Source organism: Corylus avellana, chromosome ca3, assembly GCF_901000735.1.
Source record: "Corylus avellana chromosome ca3, CavTom2PMs-1.0".
Lineage (NCBI taxonomy): Eukaryota > Viridiplantae > Streptophyta > Magnoliopsida > Fagales > Betulaceae > Corylus > Corylus avellana.
Window position 1 is genome coordinate 10,983,142 of NC_081543.1, and position 15,612 is coordinate 10,998,753.

A 15,612-nucleotide genomic window follows, 5' to 3' on the forward strand; every position below is an offset into this window, starting at 1 on the left:
GATGCTTAAAAAGAAGAATATTACAGAAAAAAAAAAAAAAAAAAAAAAAAGGCACTTTGGCGACATATTAGTATTACCTTGAATATTGAAGCCCAATAGTAGTCATAACGGCACCGAAACTTACTTCTCTCAAGGGGGTAAAACACATGCTTGGCTTTATAATTGAACAGTCCAAGTTCACAGACCTTAGCGGACCTAAGATCCACACCTTCAAGCAGATTATACTTTATTACAGCTCACATGATGCTTTGAATTTTGAAATGAGATGAAGTACTTGATCAAATGAAACTTACACAGAGCAAAAGTGTAACAAGTAATGACATTCTCAAAACAATAAAAATGAAACAAAATGAACATAAACTATATCGCATGTGTTTACCTAATCAGAGTTCATATTTTCATAACAGAATGATTATGGTAAATTTAAATGCATTAACTGAAATTCTGTTTCTCAATATTATCTTTGATCCTCTTCAACAAGGTGAAAAATCAATGATCTCTCATTAATCAAAATTAGTGCTGCAAATATCAAAAAGTTCATATGTATAGTGTCACAGAACTTTCCACGTCCATTCCTAAGATCTAATCTTAGATCTACAGGGTGGAGACAATGGAATCAAAAAGTAGTGCTGTATAGATCAAAAAGTTCAAATGTGAAGTATCACAGTTCCCATGTTCAATCCTTAAGGTCTCATCTTAGATCTACATGCTGAAAAATCAGTTTAAGGTAAGCCATGACATGTGAAATGTCCAAAAAAATTAGTTGCAAAGCATAAGCGGTTTGAGAAAATGGAGCAAGTGCATCAATCATCAAGAAGAAAGAATGAGGTAGTCACAAACACAAGAATGGTTTAAAGAGAATAAAAAACAATAACAGGAAACATACAAAAGACATAAAGTTCATCTGCTACACTTAACTTCATAAGACAGCACATGACCACCACATCAAAAGTCTACTGAAACTTTCAGAATTGCATAAGAAACCACAACAAAGAACAACAAACGTCCTACAACTATAGTTGTTTTTCGAGATTAACAATTTGACATAGTTTCCATAGCTAACTCCAAATAGACGGCTCGTGTTAACCTTCCCAAAAACCCAACTTAACATAGTATGATATATGGTGGAGAACCTCCTCTCAGTCATCAAAAAAGGGTTCAACAAGACCACGACAGAACTTTATATCACTGTAACAGCAGTGCAACTGTATCATGCTTTGTTTCAAAAACATGTAACTGAACTCTTTCCCTATTTCTCATTATCTGACAAGTTCACCGATGTTTCAACTTTTGCTGACATTGTCAAAAACATAGTTTAATAGTTCTCATAATTCAGCACACTATTAAAAGTAATATTTTCACATATGGGCCTTCAGCTGTTCAGCACTACCAGCTAAACCTATGTTTGGTTCGCGAGAAAATTAAGGGAAATTAAATGGTTCATATAATTACATCCGATCAAACCAGATGTAATTCAAATCAGGCACAAAATTACATTTTCTAAGCATTCAAAGCACCAAAACCGGGAAAAAAAAAAAAGAAAAAAAAGAAAAAAAAGAGTACATTTTTAGAAGACTCACTGCTGGAGACTATCTTGCATTGAGAGGGCACGGAAATTGGGCTGCTAATTTGTGAATTCGCGGCGAAAACAGCTACAAAGCCAACCAGAAACGACATGGAAAAGAAGATAATGATAGGGAAGAGAAGGGCCAGACTGCATCGCAACAATACAAAGGGGAGGCCCTTCTTTTGGCTTCTCTCGGTCTTCATGGGAGAGGCCTCCTGGGGATCCATTCAACCCAGGAAGGAATTCTGGTAGGCTATTTACGTAATTTTAATGGATGTATGGGGCTTTTTGGCTCAACGTTCCGGTCACCGGACCATTCATCCGGTGATCGGAGTTTCCATGACCAGATGGGCAAGGGATTTTTGCGGGATTCTTTGGTTCGTCGCCGCGTGGGTAATAACTATTAAAAGAGGTGAAGTCATGAAGATATTTTTGAGTGGGAAGTGGGCACCGAGTGGGAGTTGAAAGGTAAATCAAGCCTTCTTAAGTCAAATTTGACTTCTTCTTTTTTTTAAGCAATCAAATTTGACTTAATTTGATAATTGTTCGAAAATTTATAATTCCCTTCGCACACATTTATTATATTTATTTTACATCGATTCAATGTAATGCATTTTAAGTAACTTTCCATTGACATGAAATAAAAATGCGAAAAGATAGACTTGATCTGCTCATCCCAACCATATAATTTATAAGTGATAAAAGCCGACCCCAAAACGCTGAAACCCAATAGTATCTTAATTGAAGTTGTTTTAGATTTGGATGTAGTTGAAAGCTTTTCAATGACATTTAGGGCATGTTTAGGTATGTGTTTAATGAGTCTAAGGGCCCGTTTGGGATTGCGATTTCAATAAGTGCGATTTTAAAAATTACGTTTTTAAAAATTGTGTTTTTAAAATCGCTACTTTTTAAAATCGCACATGCGTTTGGTAAAACATACTTAAAAGTACTTTTTTTATCAATTGAGTGTTTGGATAACATTAGCATATAATTGCGGTTTCATAACCAAATTATCAATAAGGATGAACAAGATAGAGATGATGAAGAAAAAAAAAAGAGAGAAAATAAGGGTTTTAATATATTTTAGGTGGGTATTCTTGGTATTTTTTTCATTCCCGTTCTAAAAAAGGTAACTATTGCGCCAAATATCTTTTTAATAAAAATCGTGATTTTGTTTTAAATTCGCACTTTTTCAAATAAGCACCCTCTAATCAACTTATGAAAATCACAGATTTTTTTGCGATTTTAAAATTTACGTTTTTAAAATCGCAATCCCAAACACCCCAAAATTGCGATTTGGTTTAAAATCGCAGATTATTTTTTAAAAAACGCACTCCCAAACGCACCCTAAATGTGCGTTTAACATTTAAAAAGTCTGTTTGAAGAAAAAAAGTATCAATTTGGTAAAAAAAAATTAAAAGCGTTTTAAATGGTCCAAAAAATCTAAAAATAGCCAAAAGACACTTAAAAGCTCTATTTCACAAACACAATCACAATTCCCAAACATGCTCTTAATCTTCAAGAAGGTTAAAAACATTGATACTTCCTTCATCACTCCACCATAAATGCAAAACATGAAGACATTGATTATCCTTTAGATTTGCCATCCTTATATTGCGATGCAACACCTTTCCCATAGCAGCTAGGAGAGTTACATGAAGAGGGGTCCTTGAGCCAACTGCTGCAGTTGTGGCTGCCATTATGGCCATACAGTTGGCAAGGGAGCTGGGGCTTACACAGGTCTAGCTAGAGGGTGATGCCAAAATAATTGTTGATGCCGTGAATTCCAGGGAACCGGATTGGAGCCGTAAAGGCCATCTTGTTGATGATATCCGTACTGGATTAGCAGCTATTTCATGTTGGAAAATGGTCTATGTACGCAAAGAGATCAACCATGCAGCTCATACTTTAGCTAGGATGGCCACGATGAAGGAGGAGACTATGACGTGGTTTCATGAACCACCTGACTGTATTAACATGATTCTTGTATCAGAGTAGTGTAATGCATGCTCTGTTCATTTGATATTTAATACAATGAAAGCTGCCAGTTTATCAAAAAAAACACCTTTCCCATGTCTCATATTTTCAATCTTTTAACTTTCCTCTCAATTTATTTGGTCCATTTAATTCTTTTAACCCACTGATATACCTAGAGAGAGGATCGCAAATATTGATAACATCTTGAGATTAGTCAATTGCTCCAATTCAAGTAGCATATAAGTCATACGAAAGCTTTAATCTATCTCAAGATGCTTGGAGTTGACTAATTTTTTAATGTCTATTGGCAATTCTTTGAATGACCAACGCTTGGAGAGCCTTAATGTTTGCAAAATTTACATCCGGATTAATTGGGCAGCTTTTTGATATTGTAATTCTCAGAAATATCAAGATATTTTAAATGTTTCAACTTACTGATAGAGCTGCATATCCAGCATACACAACAACTTTTTGAAAAAATTCACTTAAAAAACAATTATAAAACTAGAAAAAAAAATCGTCTCCAAGAGGTAGCTCAATCAGCTGGAGACCACGCCTTATAAAGCAGAAGTCTCTAGTTCAAATTGTTCTCTCTCTTCTTGTGTGGACATGTAAAAAAAAAAAAAAAAAAAACTAGAAAAAATTCTATTTATTTTTTTAATATCCCTCAAATTTACTAATTTTGTTAAAAAAAAATAAAAAATCTATCAATGGACCAATGCTTAAGGATAGCAAATTCTAATTATCATCATAATGATAAAGAACAAATTCGAATAATATATCTACAAAAAAATATCGCCAATCAGTTAACCATAATTTTTTATTGAAACAATTTGAAAAAAAAGATGGCTTCCGTTTTAATCCAACGTAGTTAAAGAACATGCTAATTTGTTGGAATACAACCTCAAAAGATGTTACATATTACTTAAATTGTTATCTCTTCAGACGAGACTTTATAAAATAGAGATCATCGGATAAAGTAATGGTAAAGAAGAAAAATAAATTACAAATTATATTTATATATTTTAAACGGTAATTAGATTTGTTGAATGGTTTATTTACTTTGTTTGTTATATTCTATAATAGTTTTAATCAATTTTCTTTTGATTCTATATTTCAATGTTATCTCCTGTGAACAAAAATTCTGACTTTGCCATTATGTTCAGGTTATGTATATGGATGTAAACCACATTATATGGACGGATAATACCATTAATTCCGGATCCGCATTTTGCCTATGACCCGTCGGGGGCCCAAACAGACCACCGGTTTGTGAATATAAAGATCTTTGGGCCCCCATTTCAAGCACTCACTTAGGAGTCTTCTGTGGCCCAAAAGAAAACGGTACCAAACTTGACCCGTGATGGTTCGAGATGAGTCACTGCCGAGGAAACGCACGTCCGAAAGAAACGGGGACACGTTCGGAATTCCAAAAAATATAGATATCGCGCTTTCCCTCCCAAAATCCCCGCCCTTCGTCATTTCTAGGGTTAGCAAAAATCTCTCTTTTCTCTCCAATTTTCCCTCACTTTCTGTTCGTTCAAACGCCGAAATTGGTCTTCTCCAATGGCGATCAATCTGACGGAGGGTGCGATAATGATGATGTGCCGGGGCGAGTTGAAGGCCGAGGAGGTGAAGCCGGTGCTCCAGGTGATCGACGTGAAGCAGGTTAGCACTCAGGCGCAGCAGCACAGCAACACTGAGAGGTTTAGGGTTGTGCTTTCCGACGGCTCGCACCATCAGCAGGGAATGCTCGCAACGCAGATGAACGCTCTTGTCAAGGATGGCAGGTTGCAGAAGGGCTCCGTCGTCCAGTTAACGCAGTTCGTCTGCAATGTCGTCCAGAACCGCATGTGAGCCCTTTCTTTTCCTTCTATTTCATTTGTTTCCGTGTATTTGGCTTAAATGCTTGGGTTGTGTGGAAGATCTCAGTGTTTAGTTTTGCTTGTTTGGAGGAATAGTGGTTCTCGTGAGAAATGTGGACAGGGAGAGAGAATATTCTTGAAAATTGGTCCGAATTTTCGTGATGGGTGATTTCAGAGCATTTTTTTCTCGAGAAAAAGAATTTGTATGTTTGAACAGACAGCTTGTAATTTCTCTAATCACTTTCTGATGCTTTTGTTAAATCGATTTACTTGTCAAAGAAGTAGCCTTTATGATGTTTGAAAATTTGGAAGGACCCATTGTTGTTACTACAAATATAATTTTTTTTTTCTCCCAAGCATATGTAGTACATATCTAATTTGATGTTCAGAATAAGTGGCTTTTTTGATTTATGCTAAACTTCAATATGATTATGAGGCATAATGGCTAGACTGGATCGCTTGTAAGTTGGAGACGGAAATTTAGGCAAGCAAGGGTTCTTTATATGAGAAAGTGACTTTCATGGGATGCGTCTATAGCTTAATCTGAATTTGTGTAATACGGTTGCATAATTTGATCTAATGTATTTCCAGTCGTTTATATTTTTTAAATATGTATTTTTAGCTTTCCACTTTTATATGGTTAACTTTGATTTATTTTATTTAGATTGTTTATCCATGGTTCTTGCATTGGCATGTCCTATGAGTTGTGCCAATGTACTAAAGATATTAAATTTCATGATTTCCTTTTATTTTTTGGCAAGTAAATGTATTAGAAAGAAACGAAAAATCTGAGAGAGAACTGGGTACCCCAGAAATCATGAATAATGCATGAAATTACTTGCACATATGAATTCATAGTTTTGTGTTGGCATCTATTATGCATAGAACATACATGCTTTGCGTCACAGTTCAAAACTTTAGTGACTGGAAGCCCCACAAGTTAGCGAGCGAAATTCTAAATAAAGTTAAGTAGAGTTAATATTTTTTTAAGCATGTGCATCATGATGAATTCTTAGAATGTGGCTTCTTTTTTAAGTAGATCTAACCATCATAAATATTGGACAGAGGGAGTGATACTTGCTATTGCTGATTCCCTGAAATGGCCCTTGGTAAAAATATTGTCCATGAGACTGTTTGAAGCATCACATTTTGAATTCAATGAATACGTTGCGGATTAGCGAATATGTCGGGTTTGACATATATAAAGTCAGTTAGGCTTGTTTGTTGGAACTTGTGGAACTTGTTTGTTGGAACTTGTGGGAAAATTAAGAAGCTTTCTGTTGTAAGATTGTGGAATGTCCTTTTTTTTTTATCTCTGATGTTTCTTTAGACCTCGTGGATTTTGTACTTGTATAGAACATATGATTACTTTATTTGGTGAGAGAATGTTCCTACACATTGGTCAGTACTGCTTATTTTTGGAGAAGGGAGATCCCAAGTAGGGATCCATCAATTGACCAATGGGTCCCACCAGAGGTGCCACATGAGAATTGTGTATTTTTGGCGGGAGATGGTCAAATTTGTTAGCCTGTAGCATCTTTGGACATGAAAAAATTTAGAAACTTCATGTTCAGAGATAATATTGTTATTGTTGGTACCATGATATGTGGTTTTCTTTCACTTCTTACTTAATCTAGTCTGGTCCTTATAGTTGTGAGACTCTTATTTACTTGTATGAGTAGGAGTTTCCAATTTGGGAAGGTCTTATTGTGTGTGGTAAAGGTTACCAAATAACATCTTGTACCCGTGATGGGGAATGTCAATGTTTAATCCCTTGACAGAGTGTGAGCTGTGTTATCTTTTAAAAGCTTTTAATTTAATGAGTTTTTCTTCTGTGTCAATTTTGCATCATCCGCTATTTTGTATTGATTTTTACATTTTGTTATGGTTTTGGTGATGATCATGTTGATTCTTCTGAATGCAAGCAGGATTATTATCATTGTCGATTTGGATTTGATACTTGAAAAAAGTGATCTTATTGGAGAACCTGTATCAGCACCAAGGACTGGGCCTGTACATCCCTCCGCTGGTCAACCAGGGACAGGAACTGGGAATCTCCAATCTTTTCCTGGAAGTTCACGTGCTGATGGTGTGGTTAATAAACCAAACATGGCCGGCATATCTATGGAGCATCCTAGAACAATTCAATCACATGGCAATGCTTATTCTAATAATTCCGATGCAGGAGGATATGCTGCATCAAATATGCCTTACCCTAAAGCAGAGCCTAGTGCTGGGTTTCCTGGATCAGTGTCACTGGGTGGGTCATATAGTGGTCAGAACATGAGTTTCCGCAGTCCTAGGCCAGAAGCTCCGCGGCCGCCTCTAAATACCTCTTACCGTCAACCTCAGCCTGCATATCAACAGCCACCTCCAATGTATACTAACAGAGGACCAGTAGCTAGAAATGAAGCTCCCCCTAGGATAATTCCCATTGCTGCTCTGAATCCATACCAGGGCAGGTGGACAATCAAGGTTAGAGTTACAGCAAAAGGAGAACTTAAGCACTACAATAATCCTCGTGGTGATGGTAAAGTATTCTCTTTCGATCTTCTTGATTCTGATGGTGGAGAAATTCGGGCTACTTGTTTTAATGCTGTGGCTGATCAATTCTACAACCAGATTGAGGCTGGTAAGGTTTATCTGATTTCCAAGGGAAGTTTAAAACCTGCTCAAAAAGCTTACAACCATCTCCCAAATGATCATGAAATTCTCTTAGAGAGCACATCAATAGTACAGCCTTGCTTCGATGAAGACAGCTCAATTCCACAGCAGCAGTTTCACTTCCGACCCATAAGTGATATTGAAGGCATGGAGAAGAACAGCATTGTGGATATAATTGGTATTGTGTCTTTTATCAGCCCACCTGCTTCAATAATGAAAAAAGATGGTACGGAGACTCAGAAGAGAACCCTACACCTGAAGGACATGTCTGGCCGAAGTGTAGAATTAACTATTTGGGGAAACCTTTTCAATGCAGAAGGACAGAGACTGCAAAATATGTGTGATTCGGGGGTTTTCCCTGTTCTAGCGGTGAAATCTGGTAGAGTCAATGAGTTCAACGGGAAGGCACTGGGGACTCTCTCTACATCTCAATTATTTATAGAGCCAAATTTTCCTGAGACTCACGGACTGAAAGAATGGTTTGACAAGGAAGGAAGGAACATCCAATCTGTGTCTATTTCCAGGGAAACAACAAGTATGGGTAGGACAGATTTTCGAAAGACTATATCTCAAATTAAAGATGAGAAGCTGGGGACGTCTGAGAAGCCAGATTGGATCACTGTCAGTGCAACCATTTCATTCATAAAGGTTGACAATTTCTGCTACACTGCATGCCCTATTATGATTGGCGATCGGCAATGCAACAAGAAGGTTACAAATAATGGGGATGGAAAATGGCGGTGTGAAAGGTGTGATCAGTCCATTGAGGAATGTGACTACAGGTATATACTCCAGCTCCAGATACAAGACCACACTGGCTTAACATGGGTAACTGCTTTTCAGGAATGTGGTGAGGAGATCGTGGGTGTACCTGCAAAAACTCTGTATTTTTTGAAGTATGAAGAGCAAGATGATGATAAATTTGGAGAAATCATTCGTAAGGTTCTATTTACTAAATATATATTCAAGTTGAAAGTAAAGGAGGAGACATTCAGTGATGAACAGCGTGTGAAGTCAACAGTGGTCAAAGCAGAAAAGGTAAATTTTGCTTCTGAATCCAGATTTCTTTTGGATTTGGTGGAAAAGCTCAAAGCAGGGGACTACAGTTATTTTTCATCAAATGTGCCTTACCCTAAAGCAGAGCCTAGTAGCACTGGAATGAATAATACTATAGTTGGGAATATTGGAATTAGGCAACCGACACCACCGATGGTGAACTACACTGGGAACAGTAACAGTCCTGGCAAAGTATTTGGTGCATCATCACATCACGTTGGTCAGTATGGAAACCAGTATAATAGTTCTATGGCTGCTGCAACTGGCACTCCTGGTCCATATCTACTCTGCAACAGTTGTGGGGGTACTGGTCATAGCTCCACAAATTGCCCAAGTATCATGAATGGTCCTGGACAGTCCTTGGGAGGACAGGGCTATGCCAACAGAGTTTCTTCAGGGCCGGGTGTTGGCGGCAGCTCTAGTGAATGCTTCAAATGCCATCAAACGGGGCATTGGGCAAGAGAATGTCCAGGGCCGAGCACTGTTCCTCCAGCTTATGGAAGCAGTGGGAGATATGGGAATGTTCCAAAGCAACAACTTGGTGGCTTTTGAAATCACCTGGAAAATTGAGATAGTAGACTGTTTGTAAAGCATGGTGCAGGTTTTCCTCATCTTGAATAACAGACTTAGCATTTTGACGCTCTCTTTCTGGTTTGGATTGCTGAGTTTTTACTGTACAGCGGAGAGCTGAGACCGTGGTGTCCATTGGAGCCGCGCGAAGTTTTTACTTTTTAGGTCATTTTGTAAGCATGGTTATGGGTTCCAGCTTTAGGGTTGTATCTGTCGGTAGTGAAACCTAGTGAGCAAGTTAATGGGATGCATCTTTCTTTTTCCTGTAAAATATTTTTCTTGTGGGTTTATAAGTACTTCGACTCTGCTTTTGAGTTATTGCAGATGTGGTGTGCATGTTCATGCCTATGGTTTTGCTGGTGTTTCTTAAATTAGCATGTCGAGCTCCGATAACAATTTTATGTAGAGATACGTGAGATAAATGTCAAAAATACTTATTTTTAACCTGAGAAATCTGACGGCTGCTAGACGGATCTGGCGGCCAAGCTGTGGCCAATAATAAGATCAGGCAAAGTTACCTAACTATAAAAGAACAGTTTTGAAAAACTAACCTAACACTGAATATTAAACTAACTATTAAAAGCTTCTTTAAAAAATATGCCAAGCGAAGACGCAAACTGGGTCAGATCATTATGCAGAGCTAAAATTTAGTAGATAATTTTCGACCTTCAGATCACTTTTTGTTGTGGAGAAGAGAAATAGAATTCATAAACATCTCATATATTTATTTCTGGCAAGTCAAACTGCTTCTTTGCATAGATATTTGAATGAGCACACAACAGAATTACCATTCATCATATCAAATACTGTAAAATAGCATGTATTACTTAAGGGTACATCTTCGAAGTTCAATTTTTATTGCTTTTTATCTTATGCCAGTAATACTGAATGCACTTGATTTTATTTCTCTCCAAACCCCAGCTCATGAAGTGACTCTCAGAAACATATAGTTGCTGAAGAACTGGGCCCATCACTTTTGACAGTAAGTGGATTGAACTTTATTCCTTCTGCACCACAATGACCATCTCTGATGCCATCGACCTGGCTTGGGTCAAAACCTAGAATGTTACTTTCAGTTGCTATTTGATCTGCTGTCGTTACCCTCTCAGCCACTCCTTTCAGTCGGAGCCGCTCAGCTCTTGAGCCAATAACCTGCCCCAGGATAGAAGCAGCAATAGTCAACGCCATAGCTGTTTTTGGCATCAAGACCGACTTCCTAAGCATGGCTATGAAGGGCACAGCCGCATGCACCGCTACAAACCATGATAGAGAAAACTTCTGAGTATGCTCCCTCCAAACGCCCAAGGGCACGTTAACCGCCATGCCTAAGGCTGCTATTACGAGCATTTTTGAAGGTAGAGGCTGAGGGCGTAAGTTTTTGACAAGGGCAGTCCTGGCCAGGGCTGCCCTTGCAGCAACTACTGCTGGAGGGCATCTAAGATTCATACCAGGTGGTGGCTTAAGAACTGTTGCCACAAGGGGGAGGACATGGCTCGCTGCTCTGTAGGTCTTGGCAATTGGGCAGTTTCCTGTTTTTAACCAATCATTTCCCAGTGCCTCGTGTTTTGATACATTTCCTTTCTGCATGGTTGATCAGAAACAAAAAGCAGTCTCGGTCAGCTTTGCAACAAGTTCTTAATTGTTTATTTGAATTTGAGATCAAGGGGCATGATTCAATAAGCATATTTACATCTTCCTCTGTGAGTTGCCGGATTGGACCATTGCCTATTAAATTATTTCCTCCACATTGATGCACGTCATAATTTTCAAGTGAGGTTTATAGAATGACACTAATGCAACATCACAAACAAGTATCTGTATAATATGAAATTATGAATTAACTTCCTAAACTGGATATTCAAAAGCCCACAGCACCCATGCATTGTTTACCAAACCCTAGTGCATTTTTTTCCCAAAATCACTTCCTTTTCAGAATAAAATGTTAGCATAGGCAAAAGGATGTAAATCTACCTCAGAAGAGGGTTCACTCTTGCTGGAAGGCTCAGACTTCTTCTGCTTCTTCCATTTCTCAGAGAAGTTACCAAAGCCAAATGGCCCTCCGGCCCCTCCCAGTCCAAATGCTGACAAACTTATGGTCGCTGCTTTTGCTGCTAAAGGGTTGAACTGAGGTGAAGGCTCAGGTTGTGGAATGTTACTATGAACATTATATCTCCCTGAGAGTGGGACAACCCCATCCTTCCCATGAAACAGCCTAAACGCCGTGTCAAAATTGGGACCGTCTTCAAATATTGGGCCTTTGGATTCCCGTACCTGAGGAAAACAAAACACAATCAATTTCAATATCAAAGCATATTGATAAATCATCATCTATTAATAAAGATTAATAAGCAACTAAAAAAAATGGTAAAGAGAAATAAAGGAAAAAAGAAATAGAACTTACAGGAACAAGGAAATTCGCTGTAGAGAAGGAAAAGCAAGTGGACTTGTTGATGTTCCTCAAAAATGGACATCTCTGAATGTCCTTCTCATCAAAGGGGCATTCAGATGCCTCCTCTTTCATTCCCTTAAATAAAAAATCCATCTACTACTCTTCTCAAAGCAATTTACCTGCAAAAAAGATGAAATATGGCAAAAAGGATAGTAATGTAGTTAGCGAAAATGGACTTCTGGGTGCTAACAATAGTTACAGTGAAAATTTACTTTTGAAACAACAAAAAATTTGCAGGTCAAGCACAAAATCGACATAACTAAGCCCTATGCTATATAAATAACAGAAGAAGACGTTACCAGTTACACTCTTATGAAAAAATAACAAAGTTAAAAATATCATTAAATCCTAATTGCTGTCCTCAATATGAAAGCAGTAGTGTTTGATTCTTCTTCTCAAATTTGATTTGACATGATCCTTTGTTGACCAGTTCACAAAAATTCTAAAATAATTCAATTCATGGGCCTGAATTGAATTTGAATTCACCTAATTTTTTCTTGTTCCAACTTCCAAGCAAATGAATTGGGCTAAACAAATTCCATCTTAGTTCATTTTGTCCAATTCATGGGTTTCCAAATGGTATGTCAATGACACAATCACACAAACCAGTGCAACTCTCTTGTAACAGAGATTCATATACCAACAAAATTGTATAAAATTGAATACTTTTTGTACTTAGACTACTTCCCTGTATTCACGTTAAACAACATATGCCTGCAAAACTGTCTAGCATGAAAGAGTGCCAATCACTTAAGTATTCACAATATCCATACAACCTAAAACTTTTGCAACAAACAAACCACCACGAATGCAAAATCCTGAGGTAATGAGACTAAGAACTCAGTCATTATAAGCTTGAAATAAGCGATTTTCAGGACCAAGAGAAAATTTTCATGCCTATAATAATCTGATTTATGTAGAAAAAAATCGAAGGAATTATTAACTTAACACCAATTTAGACTGTGAGATACAGAATATCAATAGGATAAAAAAAACTAAAGAAAATGAATAACAAAGTTGGAAATCAAAAGCTCATGCAGGTACATAATAAATTCAGGCAAAAATCAAGCATCTTAGAGAACTAATCACATGAAAAATCATCGTCAATATAAGACTAAGAAACAATTCGAAAATGTCGGCAATTTTGGGGTGTAAATAATCGTATCAACAGCAAACTCTAAAACCCATTTCTTTAAAAGGGAATCAAAGATGAAAATGAGGGAATTCAATGGAGAAAATTGAATAGAAAACGAAGAGTGAGGGGTGTTTGGAACGAGAGAAAATTACCGGAAAGTCGACCAGAAGATCCCAACGAGAAAGGTAGATTCTGGAAACCGGAAAGTCGTGTGGAGGCCACAGACACGTGCGCACTTTACGGGATTGGAGGCTTGTAATTATTTGTTTGTTTCATAAATCAAAATGTTTGGCAAACGAGCGATAGCCGTTAGATTGAGAACACTCTGCAACAGTGATAGTAATTGGAAAGGCCATAGTGGTCAATTTGTGGGAATTTTATAATATGAGCCACACAACATTTTATAATTAATATTTTTTTAAAAAAAAAAATTATTTACATCTTATATGCTTATCATCTAGATTAGGGGCGGTGGATTAGATTAATTTTTTTACTTTATCAAAACCGACTTTTGAGATAAAGCTTAAAAATAAAGTTTTTTTTTTTTGGCTTTAAAGTAAACAAAAAAAAAAAGAAAGTACTTTTAAGAAAAAACTTCATTTTAAACTTTTCTTAAAAATTTGTTTTGACCTTTTTTTTTTAAGTTAAAAAAAATACATTTAGAGTTTTTTTTACCGAAGATAGCCCTTATTATCATATTCATCCTGATAACACCACTTTTGCAACTTCTAATTACTATGTGACACATCATCAATTTAAGAAAAATGCAAAAAAATAAAAGTGAGAACAATCACACCAAATCAGAGAAAGAAACTCATGTGGGTCTGGCCGGCGGTGAACGCCTCAAACCTCATCGGCCGTGACCTGCCTAAAAACCCGTTTCTAATGTCTCAAAACCCGTTTATAATGCTCTAAAACCTGTTTTTAATGCCTCAAAACCTATTTATAATACCTCAAAACCTACTTATAATACTCTAAAACCCGTTTCTAATGCATCAAAACCCGTTTCTAATGCTCCAAAGCTCGTTTCTAATGCCTCAAAACCCATTTCTAATGCCTCCAAACTCGTTTTTTGATTCAAAACTAAAACCTAGAGGTGGAAGGTTAACCCTTTAGAGATTTTATCACCCTAAAATCTAGTGTATTTGGTCTAACTTATTTTTGTGCACTTTTTATATTTTTACTTATGTGTCGGTTATTGATTGAGGGCTGTAAAATGAGTATTATCAAGATGATCCTGATAAAGGGTTTTCTCTTTATGAAATATACAAACTTTTTGTTTGACACAATTTTTTAAAATTTAAAATATTTTTTTAAAGCCCTTACCGCAATTATAAACATGTTTATTATTATTATTATTTAGGTTTTAACTCGTTTGTTTCGGTCTTCTTATTGGTTAAAACTTAAAAGACCGAATAAATGGGCTCAGTCATGTGTTTTGGGTTTGATGTAGTTTATTCTTAGGCCCAACTATTCTTTTTAATAGAGCCCAATTTGTCTTTTCTCTGTTTTCTCATTTCTTTCCAAAATCAGTCCGTCACTCACTCAATCTTTATGATACAATTTTGATTTAGAATTAAATGTGGAAGTATGCTCTTTCACATCTATGCCTTTGTGTCATTCAACATGTTAAAAATAAAATAAAATAAAGCCCTTAAAATGATTTTTTTAAAAAAAAAAAAAATCATAATTTTGGATAAATAGGAATAGAACATTTGAAAGCTCCATTGATCTCGTAAAATAACGAATTTTATGATCGCTGTAATAATTATGACAAAGTTGTAAGTAACGATACTCTTTACACTTATTTTATATCGATTGATGTAGTTTGTTTTAAATGTCTTTTTTCTTCTTTCTTCTTTTTTTTTTTTTTTTTTTTTTTTTATAAAAAAAAATAAGTAGCCGACATGATAAACCACTTAAAACATAGCACAGTGTCTCTTTCCTAAGGATACGATACCATGTGCCCTCAAATCAATTGTAATAAAATACAATTAATTACTTTTGGGAGAAATTAATATATATATATATATTGAATAATTATGTAACTATGCTAGATCTAAACTTTGGTCCCAAATAAGAAATTGAAATGTATTTCATACACAAGCATTAATTCTTTCCTAAGATAAATGAAGTTAGCTCTTCATCCAACTTTACAATCAACTTTTTTATTTGTCAACTTGAAAGTCATGCCCCCACAATCTCTACCTTTATAATCGAAAAAATAAATAAACAAACCATGTCCACGACCGAAGATTAAGAAAAACAACTGCTTATCTCATCAAATAAAATGTCTTTTTTGTTTTTCCCCCAACCGACAAGTTAGGCA

The 15,612-nt window shown here is 36.4% G+C and overlaps 2 protein-coding genes across 3 annotated transcripts; one reads left to right on the top strand and one right to left on the bottom strand.

Moving 5' to 3' along the window:
- The first annotated feature begins 4,973 nt into the window (after positions 1–4,973).
- Positions 4,974–10,022, top strand: LOC132173840 (replication protein A 70 kDa DNA-binding subunit A-like). Its single transcript, XM_059585474.1, has 2 exons — positions 4,974–5,397; positions 7,338–10,022. The coding sequence occupies exons 1-2, from the start codon at positions 5,111–5,113 to the stop codon at positions 9,679–9,681; spliced, it is 2,631 nt and encodes an 876-aa protein (XP_059441457.1). The 5' UTR covers positions 4,974–5,110; the 3' UTR covers positions 9,682–10,022.
- Positions 10,023–10,467: 445 nt separating this feature from the next.
- LOC132173841 (uncharacterized) lies at positions 10,468–13,519 on the bottom strand. 2 transcript variants are annotated; one of them, XM_059585476.1, is made up of 4 exons: positions 13,436–13,519; positions 12,101–12,267; positions 11,671–11,970; positions 10,468–11,280 (listed from the first exon to the last, which is right to left on the bottom strand). In XM_059585476.1, exons 2-4 carry the CDS (start codon positions 12,239–12,241, stop codon positions 10,636–10,638), a joined length of 1,086 nt encoding a protein of 361 aa, XP_059441459.1. In that variant the 5' UTR covers positions 12,242–12,267; positions 13,436–13,519; the 3' UTR covers positions 10,468–10,635. The 2 variants fall into 2 exon arrangements, with proteins under 2 accessions (XP_059441459.1, XP_059441458.1); XM_059585475.1 differs by lacking the exon at positions 13,436–13,519 and having other exon boundaries at positions 12,101–13,423.
- Positions 13,520–15,612: the final 2,093 nt, after the last annotated feature.